This window comes from Cyrtonyx montezumae, unplaced genomic scaffold (genome assembly GCF_038088225.1).
Source record: "Cyrtonyx montezumae isolate F1298 unplaced genomic scaffold, pur_monq_1.0 scaffold_29, whole genome shotgun sequence".
NCBI lineage: Eukaryota > Metazoa > Chordata > Aves > Galliformes > Odontophoridae > Cyrtonyx > Cyrtonyx montezumae.
Genome location: NW_027072033.1, coordinates 11769315 through 11794723, shown reverse-complemented (window position 1 = coordinate 11794723; position 25409 = coordinate 11769315). Strand labels below are relative to the sequence as shown.

At 45.6% G+C, this 25409-nt stretch overlaps 1 protein-coding gene across 1 annotated transcript; it reads right to left on the bottom strand.

Moving 5' to 3' along the window:
- Positions 1-4538: 4538 nt before the first annotated feature.
- Positions 4539-13001, bottom strand: TAL2 (TAL bHLH transcription factor 2). Its single transcript, XM_065740579.1, has 2 exons — positions 12965-13001; positions 4539-4902 (listed from the first exon to the last, which is right to left on the bottom strand). Exon 2 carries the CDS (start codon positions 4890-4892, stop codon positions 4539-4541), a length of 354 nt encoding a protein of 117 aa, XP_065596651.1. The 5' UTR covers positions 4893-4902; positions 12965-13001.
- Between the last annotated feature and the right edge of the window lie 12408 nt (positions 13002-25409).

Here is a 25409-nt window from a genome sequence, read left to right as displayed (position 1 = left end):
ATTGACAGGAAAAAAAAAAAAAAAGCATCATCCAGATCTGCATATACACTACGCTAGATGCAGTGTGTTTCATGACAACTAGGATTTGAGTCTACTGAAACCCCAGACAAAACCCTGACCTTTCACCTGGCCTGCCTCTGACCACAGGCTGGCCCTCACTAGAATTCACATAATGCTAAAACCTCCTTGCAAGACACAGTCTCAGCATTTTTCTTTTTTTACCAAATCCCAGTCTCTAAGTTGCACTTAGATAACAATCCATAGGCACAAAGCAGATTCTGAGAATGTGGAAGACCACCTATGTTCAAGGAATGTTTAGATGTTGTGTTGAGTGATGTGGTTTAGAGAGAACTATTGGTGATATGTTGGACTGGATGATCTTATAGGTCTTTTCCAACCTTGGTGATTCTATAATTCTAGAAACAGCAGTTCCTAGAGATGCTATGGTTAACTTACACTTCACCTCTCCTGGCAACAGTTCCCCTGGGTTCTACAATAGCAGAAGAGTGCCATTTCTCTGCTGGCAGACCTAGCAGAGACAACCTCTGAAAAAAGTAATCCTCATTCAGCCTGAAATGCAGTGATATATGCTTCTGTTGATCTTGATGGAAATTTTGATAAAGGAATGACTCATCAGGATTTCTGCTTCACAGAGGCACTTGAGGACCCCTCATTCCACTCAGGTGTACCATGGATTGAAGAGAAACATAATTTTATTTATTTTTCTTGCATCATACCTTTTGCTGTCTAGAGATATCAAAAGTTATTCTACAAGATGACCACCTTTCTTAGTTATCCTTGCGGTACTGAGAGACGTGTTCTTCCCCTTACACCTCACCTGCCACCCCCCCCCAAAAAAAAAAAAAAAAGAAGAGAAAGGAAAAAAGTGCTGCTCAACTCAGTTTAATGCTACTAGATCAGTAGGAGCCTTATGATCTGGGACACTTGTGTCATTTATACCAAGGTTTTGCCACTGCCACAGCATGTGAGAGACATTTTCAGACAGATACAATGGATGTAGTAGATCTCCATGCCACAGGAGCCATTACCTTGCCAGATAATTTTGAGCATACCGACTACTGTGACATTAATTGCAGCAAGCAGAGGATCTTCTCTGAGTTGACATTGCCTTGCATGGTATAAACACATATCTCAAAGCTCGCATTTGCTGATTTCATTATTTTTATATAGTATCTCTTGTGTCAACATCTTTCTCTGGTGTGTTTTGTAAAGAAATGCTTCTCTTGCATGTCGTAGAGTACCATAGAATGGTTTCAATTGGAAGGGACCTTGAAGATCATCTAGTCACACCACCTTGCCATGGGCAGACCTATAACCCCCAGTAGAGGCTGCCCAGGCCCCATCCAACATGCTCTTGAGCATCTCCAGGGAGGGGGCACTCACAGCTTCTCTGGGCAGCTGTGCCAGCACCTCACCGCCCTCTGAGTAAAGAATTTCCTCCTCACATCTAACCTAAATCTTCCCTCTTTTAGTTTAAAGCCATTCCCCCTTGTCCTGCCACTACAGTCCCTGATAGAGTCACTCTCCTTAGAGCAGTATGTGAGAAAGACTGTGAAATATCCAGCTGAGTATGAAGCTGAAATGTTGTCCTGGTATTTTCCATCTTTTCCTTCTATTTTCTTCATCTGCCTTCTCACTACCTCCTCTCCCTCTCTCAGCTCCGCATTCAGCTGGGAACTAGATTCTCCCACCAAATGCCTGCTTGAATAGCTTTGCATACTAAACTATCCTAAACTTCAGAGGAGATTCTGTATCTGAACCTGGGCTCCAATATGAATCTGTAGATTATGCCTATTTGAACATTTCTGGATAACAACAGACTCAAATCAGTGAGCACAGTAACTCGTCAGGGTGGTTTCTGCTTTTCAAAATGTAGTTGGTTAAAATCTTTTGAATCTCAAATGTTCGGGAGCCAAACAAAGCAGTATTTAGTAATTAAATTTTATTTATCTATCTCTATCAAAATCTTCCTCATATGTAAATGGAAATACAATTCCAACAAAAGGTATTAGTGACAAAACAAAAAAACAAAACAAAACAAAACAACGAAGAATTCCTGACATTGTTCATCACCTGATAGTACTCCCAAGTTGTTTCTAGGACCAAGAATCTTGCATAAGAGCTGAATAAAAGAGTGATCATTTACTGGAAATTACATTGCAGAGAATCTGATATCGTCTGCCAAGTGGTATGCAAATGTAAAATGAAATTTTAGACAAATGTTTACAGACAAAGAGAGATTTGTTTCTTAAATAATTTATTTGGAATATATTAGCTGTTAAATAACATAATGTAGCACAAAATGTGATCAGGTGCACCATATTTGTTCCTGATCATACAGATTATAAATCCCCAAAACATGAAGGAAAAAAAAAATGACAATGATCTTTGGTCAATAGATGTAGTCAAATACACACAGGATATGAAAGTGAGGAGTTCCTAAACAGAAAAGAAATAAAATATTGATTAGAACCAAAACGATAAAAAGAATTTTTTGGGATAGGGAATATTACGATCATGTTACATTACAAAATGAACAGGTTTCCTTTTACCTTCCCCAGGAAATAATTCTGCTGATGAGATGTTTTGGCTTGTCTTGGTGGTACATGTTTCTTAGTATAGCAAGGTGCTGATGGAGCAAAGAACACCATCACACATCACCAATAAGTGATTTATTTGGACAAATTTATTTATTATTTATTTATCTGATTTATTTGGACAAATTCATCAGAAAGCTAGGAGGAGGACTTGCCTCATTGCCTTTGATGCAAATGTGGAGAGAAGGCAGTGCTGATTGCACATACCATGCCTAAGTCTCCTAGTGTGTTTCTACTCAGCCACTCTCTAGTACCATCCTTAGCTGTTAGAGCTCAGTAATGCAGGAGTAAGCAAGTGAACATTCACAGTGTTCAGAAGCAAAATGGTCATTAACTGTTTAACCTTTTATTTATTCTTTTCTTTTAGTCAAAGGTTTCCACTAACATTCCTGCACCCTACAGCATCAACCCTGGACCAAGCAAGCAGTATTCCTTTGTCAGCACACTAAGCAGCACAATATGCACTTCTCAAGAACCAGTCCTGGGGTTTTTGGTGCAGTCCTGAAAAATGCCAAGGAGGAAGGAAATAAGCATGCCTGCTGTTCAGTGAGGCTTTAAATACAGCTCAGGTGTGGGTTACAAATACCCCTCAGGTAGAAGGGCTGTATACCTTACCTCCATAAAACCAGTCTCTGCTTCCTGTAGGCAGCTCCTTGCCTTGCAAATAAGAAGAAACAGCTCAGGGAGATGCCTTGGCACTTGGGGCTCTATTTCTTTACCTGTCCTGAATATTTTTTTTTTCTGAACATTGTCATGTACCTTGTTCCACTTGGAATTATAAAGGACTTGTGTCAGTGTGAACAGGAGTTGACCTGGAAGCCAATCTACTTGAGCCAAATCCCATTTTTAATCTGTATCTCAGCAGCTTTATGCCTTTCATGAGCAGGCCAAATCTCTTCTGACACAGGTTATAATTCAGGAAATTGATTCGTGTGCAACAACCCACAATGATCACCCTCACATAACTCTGCTTATCCTGCTTATTACCCAGCAGGATGATGGTTGCCAAGACCCCTGGCACACAGCCTGTGCCAAACAGGCACCAGAGCACATTGCTTATTACATCCTACCCATGCATGAGAAGGGGCTCTGCTCACTTGTGTTCCATAAAGGGTTTCTCAGATTATCGTTCAGGCCTTTTTCCTAGGACAAGGGCATTTAGCCAGCAGCATGCTTAATGGGTTTTGATAGCAGCTGGAGTGAGTCAGCCAGCTTCCTTCATACACACCTTCTCACTGCTAGGCACAGGCTTCACAGGTTTCACTGAAATTAATCTGTGGGTCTTCCTTTATTTTAAAACAACATTTTTGTTTTAAGCTAATTTTTAATTTTGTTAAATAGTGTTTTGCTGTATTATCTGGGTTTCCTCCAGTCTTATGGGAAAAGATGTATCCAGGTTCAAGGGTCAGGATTTGTGTTTTCAAAGTTCAAGCTGGAAATAAGATTTGGAGTGAGTGCAGGCGTCTACTAGAACCAGTGGTGAAGGACTTAAGAAAACATTACATCCCTCAAAACCTTTCACTGCCAAGGTTAAGTGTCTTTCTTGGACATATTTTCTGGTACGTTCATCATTTCTTAAGCTCAGCATGCTTATTTAAAGTATCATGGGAGAATAATCTCTTCCCCTGTCAAAACCCCTGGATGGATTCCTATGGGAATTCCTAGAGGAGGCTAGGGCAGAGGCCCTTCTGGCCTAGAATCCTCTGTGACAGCAGTGAGTCCTTCCCAGTTCCCAGAGCATGACAGCTTTATATCTGCTCTTTTCATTGATAACTGACCAAGGAATTCCTTTGCCATTAAATAGAGACTTAAATAAAGCAGTAATAAGTACAAATAATTAATCATTGTACATAGAGAAGCAACCCACAAAAGACAGCAACTGTAACGGAATGACAACAAGACTGCATCTCTCGCTTTCTGCTAAGGAGATGAGGTCTCTGACCAGCATTCTGCAATGTTGCTGCTCGTGCCAGAGGAAGAGGCACCATGGTTTTCAATAAGAGTCAGCTCCTCCATATTCTGCAAGTATGGGGCTTGCTGGAAGAACCCCAGGATGCTGCCTCGTGCTGTGACTGTAGTCTGCTGCAGGCCTGGCTCTCCCAGCACCTTGACAAGGAAGTTGATGTATCTCATGGCTAGCCGTAATGTCTCATTCTTGCTCAGTTTTTTGTCTGGTGGATGGGTGGGAATCAGTTTTCTCAGCTTGGCAAAGGCACTGTTGACATTTTGCTGCCTCCATCGCTCCCTGGTGTTGGTGAAGATTTTCCTGGTCATTTTCAAGATGCTGCAAAGTAAAGGAGATGAAAAGTGAGTCCTAGATATTCATGACTTCACCACAGGCTGCCGATCTGGGCAAGCTGTTACCTCTGTGCCAGATGTGAACACTTGGTGACAGTGCTAGGAATTCCTAGTTGTTGCCCTCTGCAGCTGATGACCTTGCCTTGCACACACAGATTCACCCTAGTCCCAAAAGTTATGTATCTATTTACATCCACAATCAAAGCTATCTGCAGACACCAGAGTCCAATAAAGACTCCACAAAAGTGTAAATGAGTTTAATTTCCTTGTACAGCCCCTTGATGCCACCTTTATCCCAGTTTCTCCAGGCTCCTGAGGTTCCCTTGCAGAATTTCCTTTAGCCTCCATGGTAGTCCTCCCAGGAGGCTGCTTGGGGCACCTGAGCACTTCTTGTAGGGTAAGAAGGGAGGGGTGGGCAGGACCAGGCCAGAACACATACATCTGTGCTTATCAAGCCCCATTTCACACCTCCCTGGGGGCTGTTCCAGCCTGTCTCAAGCTTCAGTATATAGCAGGAGATAAGTCAGACATAGGTGGACCTTCAGCAGGGGCCTTCAGAAGGCAGGCAGCTGATGCTAAAGAACACGTGATTATGATTATTTCAGATTTCTCTAGGGACAAAATGATCTGGTTCCCTGCCTACGCTGATTGCTTACTGCTGGTGACAGGAACTCCCTAATTTGATCTGCTCAGGCTTCTGTTTCACCCTCTGAGAGATGCAAAGACTAAGCCACAAATGTGCTCCCAGACAGGATTCACAGGCAGCAAAGGGACAATGTGACACCTACAAATTGTGCAATCATTCCAAATGTCCATGTTACTTGGCCATGCTGCTTCACAGAGGTGAGCAACTAAGGAAATCCGGTGACCAGAGCAGACCTGGGAACAGGAAACTGCTGCGCTAGGTGCCAAGGGTGGCTTTAAATGCCAATTAGCAGAAAAGTTGACAAAAAAACTTTTGGGGTTCTCCTAACTCTGCTCACGGACGTTGCCAGGCAACGGGAGATGGAGACTGACTGTCAGACCACCCTGATGTTCTTGCCCATTTCCCTTTCCCAGGTCCTGCTCAGAAACATCCAATGGCTGTAGTTCCCGCTCAAGAGCCTTCCTTTCTGTCTCACAGCCCTGTGGAATATGTTTGCTCTTCCATTTCTGACACTTTTTTTTTTATGCCAATGGCATGCGGATGGCTGGAGTAGGGAAAGCTATCAACAGCCAAGGGACTAAAGGACAAATGTTTCCACCTCCTCTCATGTACATGAAACCCATTGGCAAACACCCCAGAGCAGTCCCAGAGGGGTGGAGTGCAGGGGAGGCAGCACCTCTCACCCCCAGAAAAGAAAACACTGGGGTGAGAGTCCAGCTATGAAGCCATGTCCATGTGAAGAAGCCTCATGCTCTGCAAGATGCTCATGTTCATCAAAGCATGTGGCAAAAGTCTGGAGGAGTAAAGCAATCCTACTGTGACACAGTGGGTCTTCCTTGTGAGGGAGACATGACGTACAGCAGGTGGGAAGTCTCCTCTCAGTTCCTTCACGTCACAGTCCAACAGCATTTGCAAATCACCAGGCAAACACAGCTGCAGGGTCATAAATTCTGTTGGATCCACATTCAGAGGCCTCCATCAGAGATGCACTTGTATATGGCTGTGCCCCCAGGCTCCTTTCAGCTGTAGCCTCTACACAGCTACCACATTGCTATTTTGGTAGAAGCTTGAAATTACCATCAGCTCAGTTGTCCACACTGCCTTTAGGGGACAAGAATGTTGTCTCATCAGAATGTGCTTATTTCATGAGCTGCTCCTGTTAAAAACAAGCTCTAGTCTTTCAGGTGGATGAGTTCTTCTTATTTTATAAACTTGCATTGAGACCCATTGCTTGAGCCAAATGGAGATTGTATCTTTAAAAATACACGTAATTTTATTTTTTAATTAAATCACCTTCCTACACTATGTTTTGACTTTGTGCACTGTGAAAAATCCTTCTTTGTCCTTTGCACCTACCTGGAAGATGCACCTTTTAGGCAAGAATGCTGTCAAGTCAGGAAAATAGATTCCAAACTTTGCCCTTCAGTGCTCCTGTCAGCTGCAGCATGTTCATTCCCCAAGGAAAAATGTTTGCTGTTCAATTTTCTTCTTCCAAGCAGCTGCTTGGATTCATATGGAATTCAAAGCACCACCCACTTCTCTTCCCCCTTTTCTGTTTTGCTTTGGTTCAGTCTGTTTGCTCGTTTTAGGATAAATTTATCCATGTACAAAGCGGCTGTCTTTTATAAACTTGGGAGGTTATTTGAACCTCCTCTTTTCTTCTAATGGGTTGGATGGGCCGTATTCCCTCTCTGTGCTGTCATTCTGGTATGTGGCTCTGGTTCCCTGCCTGCTTGTTTGCATCTCAGCATTGAATGCCAATGGGATGTCGTCTCCATCTCCTGCTGCATATCACCCAGCGCGGCACTCCTGCTGAACAGGTCAGCGCATGGCCCCGGTGCTACTAGCATGTCAACTCGCGATTTTAGCAGCGCTACAGGTGAAGAAATAACCCCGAGCCTGCTCCTTCTCACCACGCTGCCTTTGTCTCTCTCCTCTTTCACTCGGAGAGGATAATGCTTCATCTGTGGTCACAAGCCTTGTCAGCAAATAGATGCCTTTGTGAGACCAGCGCCTGCTTTACACTCCAAAAGCGTGTGCTTGTGTTTCTGGTATTTGTTAAACAGCAGCAAACAGCAGCTTCACCCAACTTGCTGCCTCATCCTGCGTCCCACATTGGTGGCTCCACAGGGAATTCCCCGCAGGTGTAAGGCATCTCCACAGCCTTCCCACCTTAAATCTCACTCCCCTTCCTCCTCAGTGTAGTGGTGTTTCCCATAATTTCATTGTCTCTCTCTAAGGTTCTTCTGGAAAAGTGAGAGAGGAACGAGCCCAGTCCAGTGCTGCCCAGTTTTAACGTTTCAACACAGCTTAGTTAGTTCCTCACATCATCACCTACACACACTCCGTGTTTTCTCTAAGTGCTTTACAGTCAAGAAGCAGCGAGTTCACTGACAAAGCGTCTGATTTCCATTTCTTTTGTCTAATTCGTTCCCTCCTTCTCCCTCCTCCTCTCCAACTCTCCCTGCTGGGAGAGTGGATAATGTGGAATTGCTTGTAGCTTCAGATCTTTGCTAATGCTGCATGTCTAAGCAATATATTCTTTATCTTTCCTGGTGCAGTGGCTGCATGCAGTTTGTATTGCACCAGCCCGTTCTGAATCTGTGCAGAAATTACCACTTTGTTTCCAAAGCTTTAACCTGCACATCTGGATTATTCAGCGCTTTCTGGTCGCCTCTGCCAGCCACAAGCTAACAGACCAAATTTGGGATATGGGAGGAAAGCAGGAAGGCAATCCTGCCTAGATACAGAAGGACTAATTCTGCTCTCAGGAATATAAATCTGGAGGGTTACACCACTTTCCCAGGGGGAATAACTGCAGTTCAAAATGTTGCCACTGAGGACAGGATTTAACTGGGATCAGGGAAGCAAATCCAGAAGCAGTGTTCAAATGCATCTTCATGAGCTGAGATGCACATCTGCAGTATGTAAAGTGATTTGTGCAGAGCCATAACCACAGCCCAGCACTGAATCTGCCCTGACAGATAGCAAAAACAAAACGCTGCCACCCACAAATTAGATAACTGAAGCTTTTCCCAACCCCGGCCACCCTTTTGAAATGCATAGAAATAGGGGAAAAAGAATACTGTCTGTGGCTAATGCAACCACGAGTGTCACCAGACAAAGGACTGAACAGCAGAACAGGAAGATGTCTCCCTCAGGGGCAGCAGTTCTTCCTGTACAAGAGTTGCTCAGGCTATTCCAGCAGCAGCAGCTCCAGCTAAGGCACAGAGCACGGTCTCTGCAAGGATGTTCCTGGCAAACAGCCCCAAGCCAACATTTAATGTCCGAGGGCTGGCAGGGGACTCCCCAGCAGCCCAGCACTCTATCATAATTAGCAGATTGCTATTAAATAAAGATCTTGGAGGAGAAAGTTCCTCCCTCAATTTATACCTTTGACCTTGCTGAAGTTAAATTGATGTTGAAACTGGCCACAGGAGACATACTCCTGCAAATCTTAATCAGACAGCAGATGCCTGCTGCCAGCAAGAACTAGAGTGTTGTTTGTAAACCTGTAATGCCACGCTGTTACTCCACAGGGGAAACCCATGCCTGCTAAACTTGGTTATTTAACACATCGATTCTGTAAAGTCCCTTCAGCATTGGAGTAAATGGTCACAGAGCAGCAGGTGGTGCCCAGCCCCAGCCCCAGGCAGGTGCTGGCAGCCTGATCTGCCACAGGGAGCAGAGATGGCCCAGACATAGCTGCCCACCACCATGCTTTGTTCACTTTACATCAATGCAGCGTGGAGAAGAGGAGAAAGAGGAAGCTCATTGTTTTCTTCTTCAGCTTCATGCCAGCCATGAATTACAGTCTCAGTGTTGTGCAAAGGGGAAGACTGAGCATGGATGTCACAGGACATTACACTGCCTATCAGTAATGCATGTGACTATTTTTAATACTCTCTGTAGGAGAAATTATATTGAACTCTCTGCAGATGAACCATGCTCAATTGCTCAGGTCTGAAGAAATTCCCTTGGGCCAAGAGTGGAAAGGAAAGAAGGGACAATGTGCCCCAGCTCAGAGGGCTGCAGGAGGAGCAGCAAACCTCAAAGCTGGAGTTCGTCCCTCCTCAGCACTGTCATATCCTTCCTCACATGCTGCCTCCCCACATCCCACCAGTACACTGGTGGACAAGCTATGGGGAGAGTGTAGCACAGAGACAAAGTCATGCTGGCCATCAGGAGCTGTGCTGCTGTCGTCATTCCTGATAATTCTTTGTTTCTCCATGTCCCTTCTGCCCATTGCTGGTCTGTCTCAGCTGCTATGTTTTTGGAGTGGAAGGCATTTATGTGTGTGTGTGGCCCAGCTGGTAAAAGGCCCAAGCCTGGTGGCCTAGCTACACTAGGCGCTGGTAGTGCTGGGCCAGTGCAGTGAAGCTGTGTGTTTGCTCCCAGCTCTCACAGAGGGATTCCAGACATCTGTAAGGGAACTTCATTTTGTTTTAAGCCAAATGTGGGATGAGGAGCTACTTCAGCCTCATGCCTCTGTCAGAAGTGCTTTCTGGAAACCATGCAAAGTACAGCAGAGCAGCGAAAGCACCATGAAAAAATAGTTATCACTGGCAGGGTGATTTACTGTTTTTAGGGTCTGAAAACATGGGACAAAACACACACTGTGAACTCTCTGCTTCTTTGAGCTCTCCTGTCTAAGAGTAGCTCTTACAGAGCACTCCCTGCTATGCTGTCCTGTCAGACCATACAAAAAGGCACATTGCTTGAGTCATCTTCAAAAGAGCGCTGTAATGGCCTCGAGCTTAAGACAGCCTCTGTGTTGAAGGATACTTGCCCAAACAGCATGTGGATGCAGTTTCAGAAGGTTTCTCAGCAACCAGCCTTGCCACTGTGCTGTTGGCCCTCATTGCCCACCTAGAAGGTGCAGATCTCCATCAGGGGAGAGCTTGTGGCTCTTGATCAATCACCAGTGAAATTTCAGTGAAATCAGCCTTCTCTGCTGGTCTTGAGCTTGGGCACCTTCCAGTTGTGCTCCCTAAGGCTGCCTTGGGAAAGGTAGGTTGGGAAAGCAGTGGGCTGTCATCCAACAGGCATTATGGCAGGGAGCAAAATATGAGGTTGATGACCGTGCCACAGATGTTGTGCACACAGAATTATTTTTCCTGTAGATTCCCACTTGTCAAGCATTTTATTTTCCTTCACAGTAAAACTGAACTATACCACAGCTCTGTGCAAAATAAAAAAAGCCATTCATGGGCTGTAGCAGTTCTTGCTAAATTGATGTATACTGTGTTTACTTGGACATAACAGCCTGCTATGCACCACAGAAAAGAAAGGATCATTTGGACAGGAGCTCTACCTACTCCTTTATTATTTATTTTTTATTTTTATTTTTATTTTTTGCACTAATTTTACTGTCTATTCAAGAAGATTTGAGAGACCTTTTGTAATAAAGCTTCTCTGTCCTCTGTCCTGTTCATCCCATTCTCATTTTGTCTCTCTTGGTTCAAAGCCTCAATTACAGATTCACTGGGTTTCATTTAAAAAGAGTCCTCTGTTGAGTTAATTTCCCAAATATTAGGTATGGACACTATTGCAGTGCCACAGGGTTTATGCAGAGGAAAAAAAACAAAACAGCTAGATCTTCTTCCAGGAGCTCTTCAGGGATCTGTTCTTTACTAGACTTGTGTGCAGAGCCCTGCTGTACAGACATCATCTACCAGCTCCATACATGTGGCAATCCTCACTAGAGTTCTGACACATGAAGACAGAGGGTGATCAGATGCCACCTGTCTCTCAGCTCAGTACAGACCAGTCTGCAGCAGTTGGTTCTGTGAGGGGTGGAGGAAGAAGGACAGCCCCATAAGGGACATTTGCCTCTGGAGAATGTGGACATGATGCTATTTTAGGATATGAACAGGCTTTTGCATTTTATCCAGGTGTGCTCTGAGGCAGACAGCAAGTCTCTCTGACTTCTACGGGACTGAAAGTTTGGAAAGTTATTATTTGTGTGCAATGCACACACAAAAAGAACCTTCCTACACAAAACAACTTAAAATGGGCTACCTGGCATCATACCAGGAACTAAGTGAGTCAGCAAACATGTGGAGAAACATACCCACCACAACAAAGCTTCACTTTCTGAGGCATGATGCAAATGAATGCAAAGACTGTGGTTTCCCACAGGTGTCACACTGCTAACCTGAGTGGGACTAGGCCTGATTGGGAGGTCAACACGTAGGTCCTCGTGGGCACGCGTTTCACCCTCAGGTCATACACCAGATTGTCTGCTCATGCTATAACCACTGTAATAGCACATTCAAACCAGCAGTAAGAGCAAGCTATGTTAATTTCAGCTGTGGGATTTGTTTTGTTTTGTTTTGTTTTTGGGGTGTGTGTGTGTGTGTGTGTGTGTGTATGTCTGAAATGATAGATACACAATGGAGAAGGGTTATAATAACCACATGTCATTCTGTACAGCTTCATGGAAACCAGGAAAAATAGGGAAGATTACTTTAGAAAAATGATTTTATTAATTATGGACAATCTCAGGCAAATACAGCTCTATCAGCCCTGGAAATATTAACCTGTTCTGCACTGGGGAGTTTCCTTTTATTATTATTATTATTAATATTTGCCTGCTGAACTTAAATGAATAAAGTCCCTGAACTTCTCCTGCTAAGTAAACTATTAAACTGGGGCAAATTCTGAACTCTGTGCATAGTGCAGACCCATCAGCTGTAAGGCATGTGACCAACAAAGTAGTGGGAGGATTATTTAGGATGTGAGGTCTGGAGTTTTAAGATATTTCCTTACATCATTATTTATTTGCACATTCACAGGATTTCCACACAGTCTATCTAGTTCATAATCATATAATGAATTCTGCCAATGGTGTGCTTTTCTATGTTTTCACACATAATTTGTTGCAAATACCAAACAGTGTAGAGACCACTTATTTCTCAGTCAAGAGAGCCCATGCTGCTCCGTGTAGTCATTTTACATGAATGCAGCAACTAATTTACAGCACTTTCTGGTGGTATAAATGAGTTTGCCTAACACGTATTTACAAGGTCATAACATAAGAACATTTATTTCCCAAAGAGTAAAAACAAATTCTAAAAAACTGAGTCTCCTCGGCAGATGCTAAGAACTGGAAATTCCTGGCACAAAATTAGGGGAATACAGTTACTTTGCTTGATGAAATGCAACTGTTTCTGTAACTGTTCTGTCAGATAAGGTGCCTTACTCTTAGCTTAGTTAAAGATTCTGAAGTGCCAGGACAAGAAAGAGGAATCTTGGGGATGGTGAAAAGTTACTGCAGAAATTCCTGCTGTGTGTTTCAGAAAGTTTTCATCATTTTCCATCAGCATTCCTAAGAAAGTTGCAAGGTAAGCCCGGGAGATGAGATGCAATTCAGCACAAAGACAAGCAAATGGTCACTTACATTTCTGGTCACAAGTGCTTGATGCTTGGCAAACCAGGTCAGTGGGTGAAGGGACAGCAAAATCCGAAGCCTCCTTTTCTGGTTCCCTAGCAGCTCTCGCTGTGCGGGGCCACAGAGCTTGCCTGCTTGGCGCTGGTCCTGGCTGCCTCATTTATAGAATAGCAGGTCCTTTGTCTGGCGCGTGTCACCACTGGTCCTAGCAATCCAGGAGCTTGCTTTGCATCTCCCGGGAGATTTTCTCTGTCCTGCCTTTTTTCTGCTCACCACTGCTCTCTGCCCCTTCCTGAAGGGACAGGGGAGACCATGCCCACTAGCACAGGCACAGCTCTGCCTGACTTGGATGTACTTTGCGGGGAAAGGTGAAAATCACGTTCCTTCCTTAAAAATATTTATATATGTATGTATTTATTCATGTTTATTTAATCAGCTCCGAGCCTGTAAATGTTTCTGGACACCCTCTCAGCTCAGTGACAGCGGCCACACAAGTTCACATCTGACTGCAACAAACAGGATGGAGACTCGTACTGCAGGAAGGAGGCACAGAGGGGTAAGCCTTGTGTGCAGGGGTGCCCCTTAGCATAGGGCCAGCAGAGGAGGTGCTGTGGGGGCCTGACGTAGCCAAGACCCCCTTTCAGTCAGGCACAGGACCCCAGAGAGAAGGTCAGGGGGTGCGGGGATGTTTGAAGTGACCTCTGCACACCATTGTCACATCCTCTCACTGGTAACGCAGACTGGTTCAACCTGTGTGCCTGGACAACTGCTCTGTTGTGGGAAAATTGTCACGAAATTTCCCCAAGCGCAAGCCAACAAGGACATAGCCTTTGTACAAACGCGTGGTGGGTTCTTAAGCATCCCGATTAAGAGGCCTGCCCCAGCAGCGGTGGAAGGACACGGTCGCTCTCAGGGCCCATGGGGGGAATCCTCCCCTGCGAAGCTCCACCAGAACTTCAGCCCTTTCACGCGGTGAATGAACGGTGGCACTACAGCCTGAAAGCTGTGTCAACCGCTTCATTTAGCACGAGTGTCATGATAACTAAAGGTCGTATTCCAGAGGGGCCTTGGGCCTCACAGCAGCCTAATTTCCATGTAATTTGCATCGGAAAGTTGCCGAGTGCTTCTTCTCTGTGCTGCGTCCCCAGCCGTCATTTACCCACAGCCCTCTGGTCAACCCAATACCCCTGGTCAGCATACTGCCTGCAGCAGCGGGACTGGCCAGTTCAGAAAGGGACAGGAGCAAAACTGCTCATCCCTGCCTGCTTGGACAACTCTTCTGCTCAAGGTTTTCAAGCCCTGGCCAGATGAAGCAGTAGAAGATATCCAGGCAGGAAAGTGTCTGCTCTATAAGTGAGAAGGGCTAGATGAGCTGCTATCTGTTCACATTCACGTGCCAGTGCAGAGAGCTGGATATTGCGCCTTCTGCTATCAAACACGTGTTTCATTTGTGCCCTCTGCAGGGCCAGGCTCATCCCTCCAAAGAGGGTCACAACCCATCCTGTTCCTGCAAGTTCTAAGGTGCAAGCCCCAGCAGCCTCTGCAGGGTGCCCCTGCAGCGAAGACTCTGGGACATCTGCAAGACAGGGAGAGGGGAACTAGGGCAGTGAAAGCAGTGAAAGCAGTATGCGTGCAGCTGTGGGAGCTGGGGACATCCAGCTGCTTTATGTGCCCCATTCCTGGAGGTGCTCAAGGCCAAGTTGTATGTGGCCCTGGGCAGCCTCAGCTTGGGGGGGTGGGGAAGGAAGCCCTGCCCACGTGGGACTCGTTGGGTTTAGGGTCCCTTCCAACCCAAACCATTCTGTGATTCTGGCCATTTTAAGGAAGTCAAGAGCATATATATGGGTAGTTGCAAAGGATACCCTCACTAGCAACTTTCTTGGTCCCATTTTGGAAATTTGTCATGCTAGCCTTTACATTCTAGTCCCTGAAACATCCTAGAAGAGTAATTCCAGTTATTTTTCTTCCTGAAAGGGGGAATATCTGCTCCTAGCATATGTGACTGCACAGTACACAAGCTGGAGTGAAGGGCTCTGTTCTGCTGTGTCACAGCTTCTGAGGCCAACAGAAGCAGCTCCTCTTCACAGCGATGGCCACGTGGAAAAAAAATAGTGTTTGTTTCATGCTGGGCCAGTCCTCAAATGCTGTATTTTCCTGACAAAGCTCTTGCAGATGAGCAGGAAATCCTTGCTGTAGTATGGGCAGCCATTTCAGGAAGTGGGCCTGGGTTCAAATTGTTTTGAGGGTGACCTCTTTCAGTCTGATGAAAGCAGGACACAGTGATGGATAGAAAAAGGACAGCAAGGAGCTGTAAACACACAGTAACATTATCGCTGTGAGTTCAGATCAACATTTTACATATGGGAACAATAAAGAAGCAATTACACACATCTGGGCATCTGCCCTTTGAAATTAAAAATTAGATCAATAGATTCTGAGTTCAGCAAGCTGGAGGAGTCTGCATGGGGCTCGGAAAAGCAGCTGCACACAGGGTGCTGAAATATTAAACTGCCATCATCTGCAGCTTTCTGTAACCTTTTGAATCTCACATTAGTGCTGACCAAACACTCCCATCAGGGGGTGATTTAAATTCTGGTCACATTCTTCAGCTTAATTCCATAAGCCAAATTTTTTTCCTTTTTAATGCTGAAACTCACTGATAGCCTGGAAGAAAATGTTTTAGCCACTGAAGAGAGGAGCTACAGAACTAATGCCAAGAGAAGAGGCAAGCAGCTTGTTTCCCCCTTGACACAGAAGTACCCAGAAATAAAATGTCCTCCAAGACACTCATCTCAGTGAATCTCCACTGGCACACAACATGGAGCTTGACCAGGTTGTGTGCAGCCATATGAAGCCACACTGTAAGCATTACTCAAAGGAGTGATTCAACAGAATGAGAAGCTGAGTGTCAGGAGTGCTCCTGGTCTTAGGTCCAGAAGGGTCCCTGCCACAGAAGTGTTTGTGCCTCCTGCAACAGCCTTGTAACCAGTGGAAAAAAGTAGGGACCAAGAGATTTAATTTCCAGTAATGTCTAGCAAAATTCCCAATGCATCTGACATACTGGGAGTTGTCAGGCTTTTGTGCTGTCTAGCAAGTTCTCTTCCTTCATGTGTGAGTCTATGAAAAAATGTGGCTCACTCCTCAATAGAGTGAGATTTGCTGTAAGTCTCCCTGATGTCTATTCTCAGTGCGGGTTGCTGTAATAAAGGAGTGGGTGAGGCTAGAACACTCAAAGGAGAAGTACCATATCGGTGAGACAGCTTCCCTGCAGGACCAGACATGCATCTGCTTGCAAAGGGACATGGCAACAACCCCGGCCTCTCAGAAATGCTTTATGACCTTGTAGTCCATTCCACATAGAAAACTCGGACATGCTTACTGTTCTCACCCATGAATACAGCTTTCTTCCTTTACTTTTAAAGATTCACCATCCTGCTTTTTGTCAGCAATAAATGCATATCCTTATGTTTCTAATTTCAGTTGTGCTGTTTCTACTGCTTTTACTGACATCTCTATAGCTGAGGTCAGCTGATGCAACTTCACTGGATGCTGTGAAGCAGCAGTGGTGTACGCATGCAGAAATCACTCCTTATTCTTTCCACTCTGCTGTTACACAGCTGCACTGTACCTCTTTTTGCTTTCCATGGGGAAGACAGGATTCTGTGGATGTGAGAACAGTAAGGACTGGGGAGCAAACTCTCCTGACCATCTACGAGTACTGCAGAACTAGTGGAAATCCCCATCTGAGTGGAAAAGATCATCTCCAGCGTGTTGTGTCTGCCGTGGGAGAGCAGCTTCCATCTTTGTCATGAACAAAAGGGACTGCTTTCAGACAGGACTATTATACAGCAAATGTGGGTCAGCTTAGCTTCCTGGGTGATTTACAGCGGCCACACAAAGAATAAATAAGCTCCTCTTTGCTAGTTGTGGCTGACCTCTATTGCCTTTCTCAGCTTTCCACTCCAATTTGTGAAAAAGTAGCAGACCTGCCGTGATGAAAAAGTGACAGCCTCAAAAACCAGGAGAGGGCCATGAGCTACAATTGGAGGGCTGTTGGTCAGTATGCCATTTGTAAGATGCTGCTGTGATTGCTGGGACTCTGTTCAAATGTTTCAGGGAGATGCCATCCCATGTGAATCCCAGGGCTGGAGGATGTTGTTGCCTTGTGTGCACTCAGACAAAGTGCACGTTCAAGTGATGCAGTGCTATTTGTCCAGGCTCCGTGGACAGAGAGTCAATGACCATTATTTGTTATCTGTCCCTTTGTTTAGTTTGGTCACCAAAAGTATCATCCCAGGTGTTACTCCTGCAGCCTAGGGGGTGAGTACATGAACAGTCCCTGTCTGACGTGTGGCTTGGTAGTGCCTCCGGCACTTGGCCAAGCAGTAGCACCCGCCTGCTCAGAAACAAAGCCCTGTGCTGCTGCTCCTCATCTCAACATTCTCTGCCTACCCCTTTCAGCAGCGCTGCCTTTTTGTGGTTTAAATGTTCCTTTTTAGAGTGCCTTTTTTTTTCCCAGTGTGGAGAGCAGGGATAGGGATGGCATAGGGATGCTGAAGTAGGAATTTACATAATCTGATTAACAGGGGATTATCCAATGGTTGCTAAACAGCCTTAGTGTGCTTGAGCTAAAAACCTTAGTATTCATTGCTCTCACCACCCTGCAGGAGGACTGCACCTGCAGTAGCAGCTAATTCTCTCCTGGGGTCTTCAAGGAAGGAGAAAGGCGAGGGCATCTTTTTATTATTGTCTGGGGGAGGAGCGAGGAGATGCAGCTTTCTGTGGTGCGGTCTCTAATTGATCTGTTTGTGTTCGCCTTCAGGATTCTAAAATGCAGCTGAGCCCATTGGCTTTATCAGGAGCAGACACCACCACCTTTGAACATGGACAGCTTCTCCATGTCCCCTATGTTCCTGCATGGGGAAACCAATGGGGTCCATCATGATCTGCACAGAAAGGAGTTGGGCAGAAGGGTCTTCTGCATGTCGGGTTTCTGCTGTGCTCACCCGGATGCACATCAGCCCTTATCCTGCTCTAAACATTCCCATCAGCCAATCAGGCTGTAGCTCATGCCTCTCCTCAAGATAAAATTCTGTACTGTGACGTGGGGACAAGCAAACTCAGAGCTTATGAAGACTCTTGCCATGTTTTCTTACTGCCCGTGTGCTGCCACACGGCCACATGACCTGGCTGAGGTGGTGGTTGCAGAATCTGGCAGCCACCAGAACTACCAAGGAGTAAGTCTGCAACACAGCTCACTCAGCCCCAGACCTCTGTTGTGGGACAGCAGTCCAGACTCTGCAGGTAGGCTAAAAAACCTTCAAGAGACTGCAAGGTGGACACAGTCAGCCTTAGGATATTCCAGAAAATTCAGCATCATGTGGCAGTGTGGACTGGGTGGGCTGAGCTCTCCCAGGAGGAGGAGATGGATGAATTCCAGGCCCTGGTGGGACAGGAGTAGTTCAACCAAGCCAGCTCTGCACCCCAAACATCCACCCATAAGGAAGAAATGAAACTCCAAGCTGAGAAACATATCAGCTGGGGAAAAGAAAGGAATTGGGACGCAGATGTCTAGATTAGGTAAAACAGTAGGTAGCACATACATTCACATCAAAGTCAGGGAAAGAGGAAGAATTTGACATTTTTCCTTTGCACAAAAGGATCTTCTGTAAGCCCAGGCAGCAATAAGAGCTTTTTGAACTTTGCAAGTAAGCAAAAGTTCTAGTTTCCCAAAGAAATGAGGCACAGCACCAGTAGAATTCCTCTGATAAAATCCCTTAAGACTAAAGGTGAGCCTCTGCTTCCAAAAGCATACTCCATCCATGCAGTTAGGGCTGGGGATGCTACTTTTTTGTTCTCTCATGGCTGCTGTATTTGCCTGGTGTCTCTCAATGACTGCTGCTGTTCACAGATTACTCCTCTACAGATTTGCAGTGCAATGGATCTTTCTCATTCCTATCAACAACAGTGTGAATGCCTGATGCTACATGGTTGTCTGGTTAGAGAAAGAGAGACCTTGCAGAGTATCCCTGATCATTTGTTTCTACAGTTTATGCTCTCCTTCTGAAGTATGAGAAGAAAATCACTTTAGACTTCTGGGGAGGAAGCACAAGAGCAAGATCTGGAAAATAGGCAGTGAGGGGATGCTGCAGATGCTGTCAGTATATGCAAAGTTATCTCCACAGGGTATTTTCTTGAAGGGGCAGGATGCAGCAAGATTCAGGCTCACACCTGGGGCTGTCTGGAGTAGGGAGCTCCTCCTGGCCACTGACTGGCCTGCTTTGTGCAAAACAGGGTGCTTGCAGGAGGCAGCACATCATGCAAGGTGCCCAACCTAGCATCAGTATCACTGTGTTTCACAGTAGTGGTATCTCTTCTGTGCTTCAATGTAATTTGCATTCCTGAATTTAGCAGCTAACTATCATCATACGAGGGGGTAAACAGCATCCTGGGGAACAAGAGCTCTCTTGCCTTGAGGAAGTTTGTCTCTCCTGCTAAGCTAATCCTTCATACTGGCATCTGCCCACGTGCCAGGAGTGACTGACAGCAGCTCTGCTAGCATTTCTCTGTGATGCTTGCTGTGGGAAGCCTGCTTCATGCAGAGCTTTACTTCTCTGTACAGATGTGGCTTAGTAAGCCTCTTCCCTGTGCAGCAAAAGTTGAACCACAATTCATGTCTCTTGGGCAGGAAAACACTTAAAAGGGGAAGAGGCAAAACTGATCTAGTGCCTGATCTAGTGGTTGGCAGTGCTGCCTATGGCAGGGGCTTGGAACTGGATGACCTTTGAGGTCCTTTCCAACCCAAGTCATCCTGTGATTCTGTGAATCTATGAAAACAGAGGTGAGGACACTTGCACACGTGGGTAGATAAAATTCAGGCCCTTTCTTTAGTACAGGCCTGCTGTGTGTTTTGGAGGTCAAAGTCTGGGACCTAGTACAACCAATGGGCATCTCGTTATTCTAGGAAGGGAGAACATCATTACTGATCAGAAACACGTGGATTCAACAGCAGCAACTCGCTGGTCTGTCACATGTTCCCAGATGTGGACTTCTATATGTTTGTTCCTCAGAGTCCAACAGTCAGAGCAGTAAAACTTCCCCTCAGCTGTTACTGTATCAGACTGGATATTAGGAACTATTTCTTCTCAGATATGTGGTAATGCACTGGCACAGGCTGCCTAGGGAAGGGAGGTGGTGGAGTCACAGTCCTTTAGAGGTGGTCAAGAACTGTGTAGATGTGGCACTGAGGGACATGGTCAGTGAGCATGGTGGGGGTGGGTTGCTGGTTGGACTTGGTGATCCCTGAGGCCTTTTCCAGTCTTAATTATTCTGTCATTCTTACTGTTCCATTACTTTCATCCATGCAGAACTATCTTATTCAATCCCAGGTACATAAACCCTACTCTTAAGTGGAACAGGATATATATATACACACACACACAGTGAGCAGAATGAAGAAAAGTCTTAGCACTAAAAGCTAGACTGTGCTGCTCTAAAGCCTACAGCAAACCATTGACCACCTCCTCCCCTTCAGCTCTGCCCCCCAGGCTCAGGCACCCCATGCAATAAATCAACTGCTCTGCAATACGGGGCAGCTCTGCTTCAAAGCCTCTGTGCTATTTATGAGTTTGGAAACCAGAGACACTTGGATCACTGCCAGTAAACGGCAGTGATTGAAAGGAGGGAGGGGAGGGCTTGTGTTCAGCTCTTCATTCTCTATTCACAGTGAAAAGGGGATCACTCCAGCTAACTGGCGTGTGGAGATAAGGATTTCAGACAATCTGCATTAGTTTGATAAGCCAGGTCTGCATTGCAGAAAGATTATTTGTTAAGAACTTCAGTAAAACAAAATGCAGCCAGAAAGCTTATTAGCACAACTCATTTCCACTCACACCCCTCTGGCATATCCTCCCCATAAATAAAAACCCCAGCCTGTGCCTCAGCTCTTTGAGACAAAACAGGGACTAAGGACAAGGAGCAGGGGGAGGGCTAGGGGAGGAAGGACAGACTGAGCTCCACTGAGGGATGGCAGCCAAGTCTGGATGATGTGGCACTGCCATCTGGGAACCAGGGTATCAGGGCTCACACCAACAGCCTGTCCTCTGTGCCAGCCAAGAGTCAGGTCAGGAAGGAGAAGTTCCTGCATGGAATCATAGAATTGTTAAGGTTAAAAAAAACCTCTAAGATCACTAAGTCCAACCACCAGTCCATCCTGCCATGCCCACCAACCACATCTCTCAATGCCACATCCACACATTTCTCCACCACTTCCCTGGGCAGCCTCTGCATGCCAGTGCCTCTCATCTCTTTTTGAGAAGAAATCATTCCTCATATCCAACCTGAACTTCCTCTGGTGCAACTTGAGGCCATTATCTCCCATCCTAAGCCATTATCTCTTGTCCTGAAATGGTTTCTGTCCTGTACAGGAACAATCGTGTTTCTCTCTGTGTTTTCCCCTTTTCTCACGCAGAAAACACTGGCCTCAGGGTACTAATTCCTGGGAACTCGCACCTCCTTGGCAGTCCCTTCTCTTCCCCAACAAGGTGGTTGTGTCAGAAGGCTCCTAAGAGCTGATACTCTGCTATGAACCAGCCTTGCTGAGTATTGCAAAACTATGGGAGCAGCACCATGTTCTCAGCAACAAAGCTCCAGGGCTCTTCAATGCAAGTTGTGCTGAAACATTATTTTAAGAACTGGTACAGGAAATTTGCCTGTCTGGTCACCACTGTGGCCGAAATGGAAAGCATCCAGCTCCAGATTTCAGCCAGCCCCATGTCAGCCTTCTGGAGGAGTAAGGACTGGGTAACATCTAGAGAAGCTCAGGAATAGCACTGGGGAAGATCTGGGAGATGCTGTGGTGTGGGCCCTTCCTTGGTTTGCTCACAAGAGATACTGAGGACCATTGCCTGCAGGTTTGAACAGCTGTACTTGTACAACAGGGAAAAGCAGCCAAGAATTTGACCAAGGGGCTAAAGATTGACTTCATTAGCTGCTTGTAATTAAGTATAATAATTTGCCCCTAACAGCAAAACAACAGGCACTATTCAACGAAGAAATGTTCAGTGTATTGCAATGGCACTGTTAATGAAGAAAAAACTGCTGCAGCAAGCATCCACTGGCTGCTGAAAACATTGGTGGTGTAAGGAGTCACCAAAGATGCTGCAGACAGCACATCCTGAGCTCTGTTGTGGAGACAGGCCTAGCCCCTCACTGTGATGCAACTGTGCTCCAGAGATGCTGCATGCCTCTTTCAGGCTCACAGAGTAGAGCACCAGGCCCAAGCATACCACAAAGTCATATCTGACCACCAGCCAAAAAGTCCTGCTGAATTCCTTTTCCATGTTGTTGCTGGGATTATGAGCCCCATAACTGTGGATCAGGAAGTGATGTCCCATGGCAGCAGAGGGGTCCAGGCTGCACTGCACAGCTGCAGAACAAGTCAGTCCCTGGGGCTGGGGCTCCATTTCTCCACAATAATCTGTTTGAACCCACTCCATCCCCTTAAACAGGGGGATACAGGAGCATGAATTGTACTGCTGTCACTCCTCTGTGGAGCAGAATATAAGCTAACATTGCATGTGTATACATGGTTTGCACCTTTCCTGCTAAGGTGTATCTGCTCTAGAGTCACCGTCCATAATATCCTCACAACTGCTGTTATCACTGGTGTGCTAGGGATCACAATGGCTTATTTCAAGCAGTATCTTTTTAGGCACAGACAACTCTCCAGGATTTCTGTGCATTTCTCTCTGAACATGGGCTGAAGGGGAATGCATGAAAATAAGTTTGCATGGCATCCATGTTTATAAACATAGAATAAACATTTCCCCAGGCAATACAGTATGACATGTTGGGTCAGTCATGGATCTGGGCACAGGGCCCATCCTGCCTTCCACGAATGTATCATAGCTTCTCAAAATAAAATATTGGGAATAAATAGTTCTGGCCTGGCTTCTGTCTTTATCGTCTGTCACCTATTTAATCTTGTCTCCCTTTCCATGTTTGTTCAGAAATCTCTCTCATTCAGTGCAGCTGGAAAGGTTACTTACGGGCAACCAAGCCTGAATGCTGCCAATGTGAGATGATTTCAACTGTCCAAAGAGCAAACACACAGACTTTTCAACATGAGATATTCCTGCTGCTCTAATGGGCTTCTGAGATACAGCTCCAGGCAGTGCTGGTGGTGAATGGGAGAGGGTGCTAACTCAAGATGAGAGGCCAAAGGGTTCAACTGTTGCTCTATGGGAAAGCTGCTATACTCAAAAGTTTTGACTTTTCTGGCTAGGGGTGACCAGCTAAAAGGAGCTGTAATTATTTTATTGATGTCAATGAGGGCCTCTTAGATTACTTTTGAAGTGGTAGGAATGTCAATGGCTGAGCTGGTGAAAAGGAGAGTGAGGCGCCAGGACTGATCAGTGTTTATTTGTCACATGCCAAGGTAACAGACCAAAACCAAATTGCAACAAAGTCATCATAAAGAATAATCAAAACCCATGGGACACAACCTGCTGTATGTGAGTCCTTGCTGGAATTCAGAGTTTGCAGATGGCAGAAAACTGAGAAAAGTGGATGGGGGTCATGCTGCCATCCAGGACCTCCTGGGTGGGGAGATTGGATCTACCTTGTGGATCTCAGCAGGAAGAAGTGCAAAGTCCCACACCTGGGGAGGAACAATCCCAGACACAAGGACTGGGAAAGAAAGCAGGCCAAAAAAGAAAGAAGACCAAAGGCCTCCTGGGCTGCATTAGGCAATGTGTCACCAAGTAAATCAAGTGAAGTGATCATTCTCTTCTACTCAAGAGTTGGTGAGGCTGCAGCTGGAGTGCACTGTTCCGTTCTGGACTCCTCACTGTAGGAGAGCATATATAATTGAGACAGACCAACAAATGGCCACTAAGATGGTGAAGATGGTGTCAGACCTGGCACTGCTCAGCCTGTGGAAGAAGAGGGAATATCTGAAGGGAGGGTGCAAAGAGAAGGCAGCCAGGCTCTGCTCAGTGACGCCAACTGCCAAGACAAGAGTCAATGGACACAAACCAGCACAGACATTCCCTCTGAACTTTAATGAAATGACCTGTGCCCTCCTTCAGGCAGCTGCCTGCAGTGATTTCACTCCACCTAAAGACAGCCATCTATTTGCAAAGAGGTGGGACCATTTTTAAAATAGCATGGAAATATAGGTCAGAAAGGTTTGGGTTGGAAGGGCCCTTAAAGCCCACCCAGTCCCAACCCCATGCTATGGCAGTTGAGGCTGCCCAGTGTCCCTCTAACCTGGCCTTGAGCACCTTCAGGGATGGGCACCACCGCTTCTCTGGGCAGCTGTGCCAGTGCCTCAATGCCCTCTGAATAAGCAACTGCAAAATCTTTGGATTAAAAGCCTTCCAAGAAGATGTGTTTCATAACATATCTCGACTGAGATACACAGAACTCTGGAGAGGTTCTGCTCACGCTCAAGGAGTCTCTACTCTTGGCATTTCAGATAGGGCCTGTATCTACATTTGCAAAATCCAGACTGAGGTTTTGCTGGTCTCTTGCTTTACATGGTGTGAAGTACACAGCTTTCCCCATCACCTCAGTAGCAATGCCTTGGGCAGGCACTCAGTCATCAGAATTTTTGCAGCACCTTCATGAACTACTGCAACTTGAGAAGCACTATCTGTAGCACATTCCTAAATCATTCTCTGGGTTCTTATTTTAAATAATGCAGTGACTGCTTTCTTATGATTCAAAAAATAACCACAGTAACAACAGCAAGGGTGCAAGACTGCTTTCTGCTCATTCTTGCCAAGTTTCCATTCAGAACTGTAAAGGTTTCATTTTGGAATGTTAAATAGATGATTTGTGCTTCAAGGACTCAAGGAGAAAAAAAGAATCTATTGCAGACCTTGAAGACAGTCATTCAGCAACTGGCCAGCTTGTTCTAGAATCCCAGGCACATTTTCTCTGCATTGTACACACTAACATTCATACTGATGGTTAAATTCATACATTTTTAGGCCAGAAGGGTAACGTTGTAAGCACACTGCATGATGATGCAGCAGGCATGAAAGTTCACACCATTATTTCTGTATAAAGTATTTGACTACTCTTTTAAGCGGGAGGAAAGATTTATTTGGGGAAAGCAGGCACTACCACAAGCATTCATTTCCCACTGCTCAGAACAAAACTGCCAATGACCATTATTTCAAGGAGAGGGGTTTTACCCAGATTCCTTAGTTATGGTTGTGACTGGGATTTGACAATACACATTCAGTTCTTAAGTCATTCATTCTGTTGCAGGCTAAATCAATATGGTGTTTATGTGTAAAAGTTCCCACATAGAACTCTTGAGCTGCCATGTGGAGAGTTCTACAAGCATATGACAGAGGACAGAACTGTCACTGAAAGACTGACTGGCACAAAGAAAGGTGTCTGTCATTGCACTGATGCCACCTCTCCAATGCCTCATTCGTCT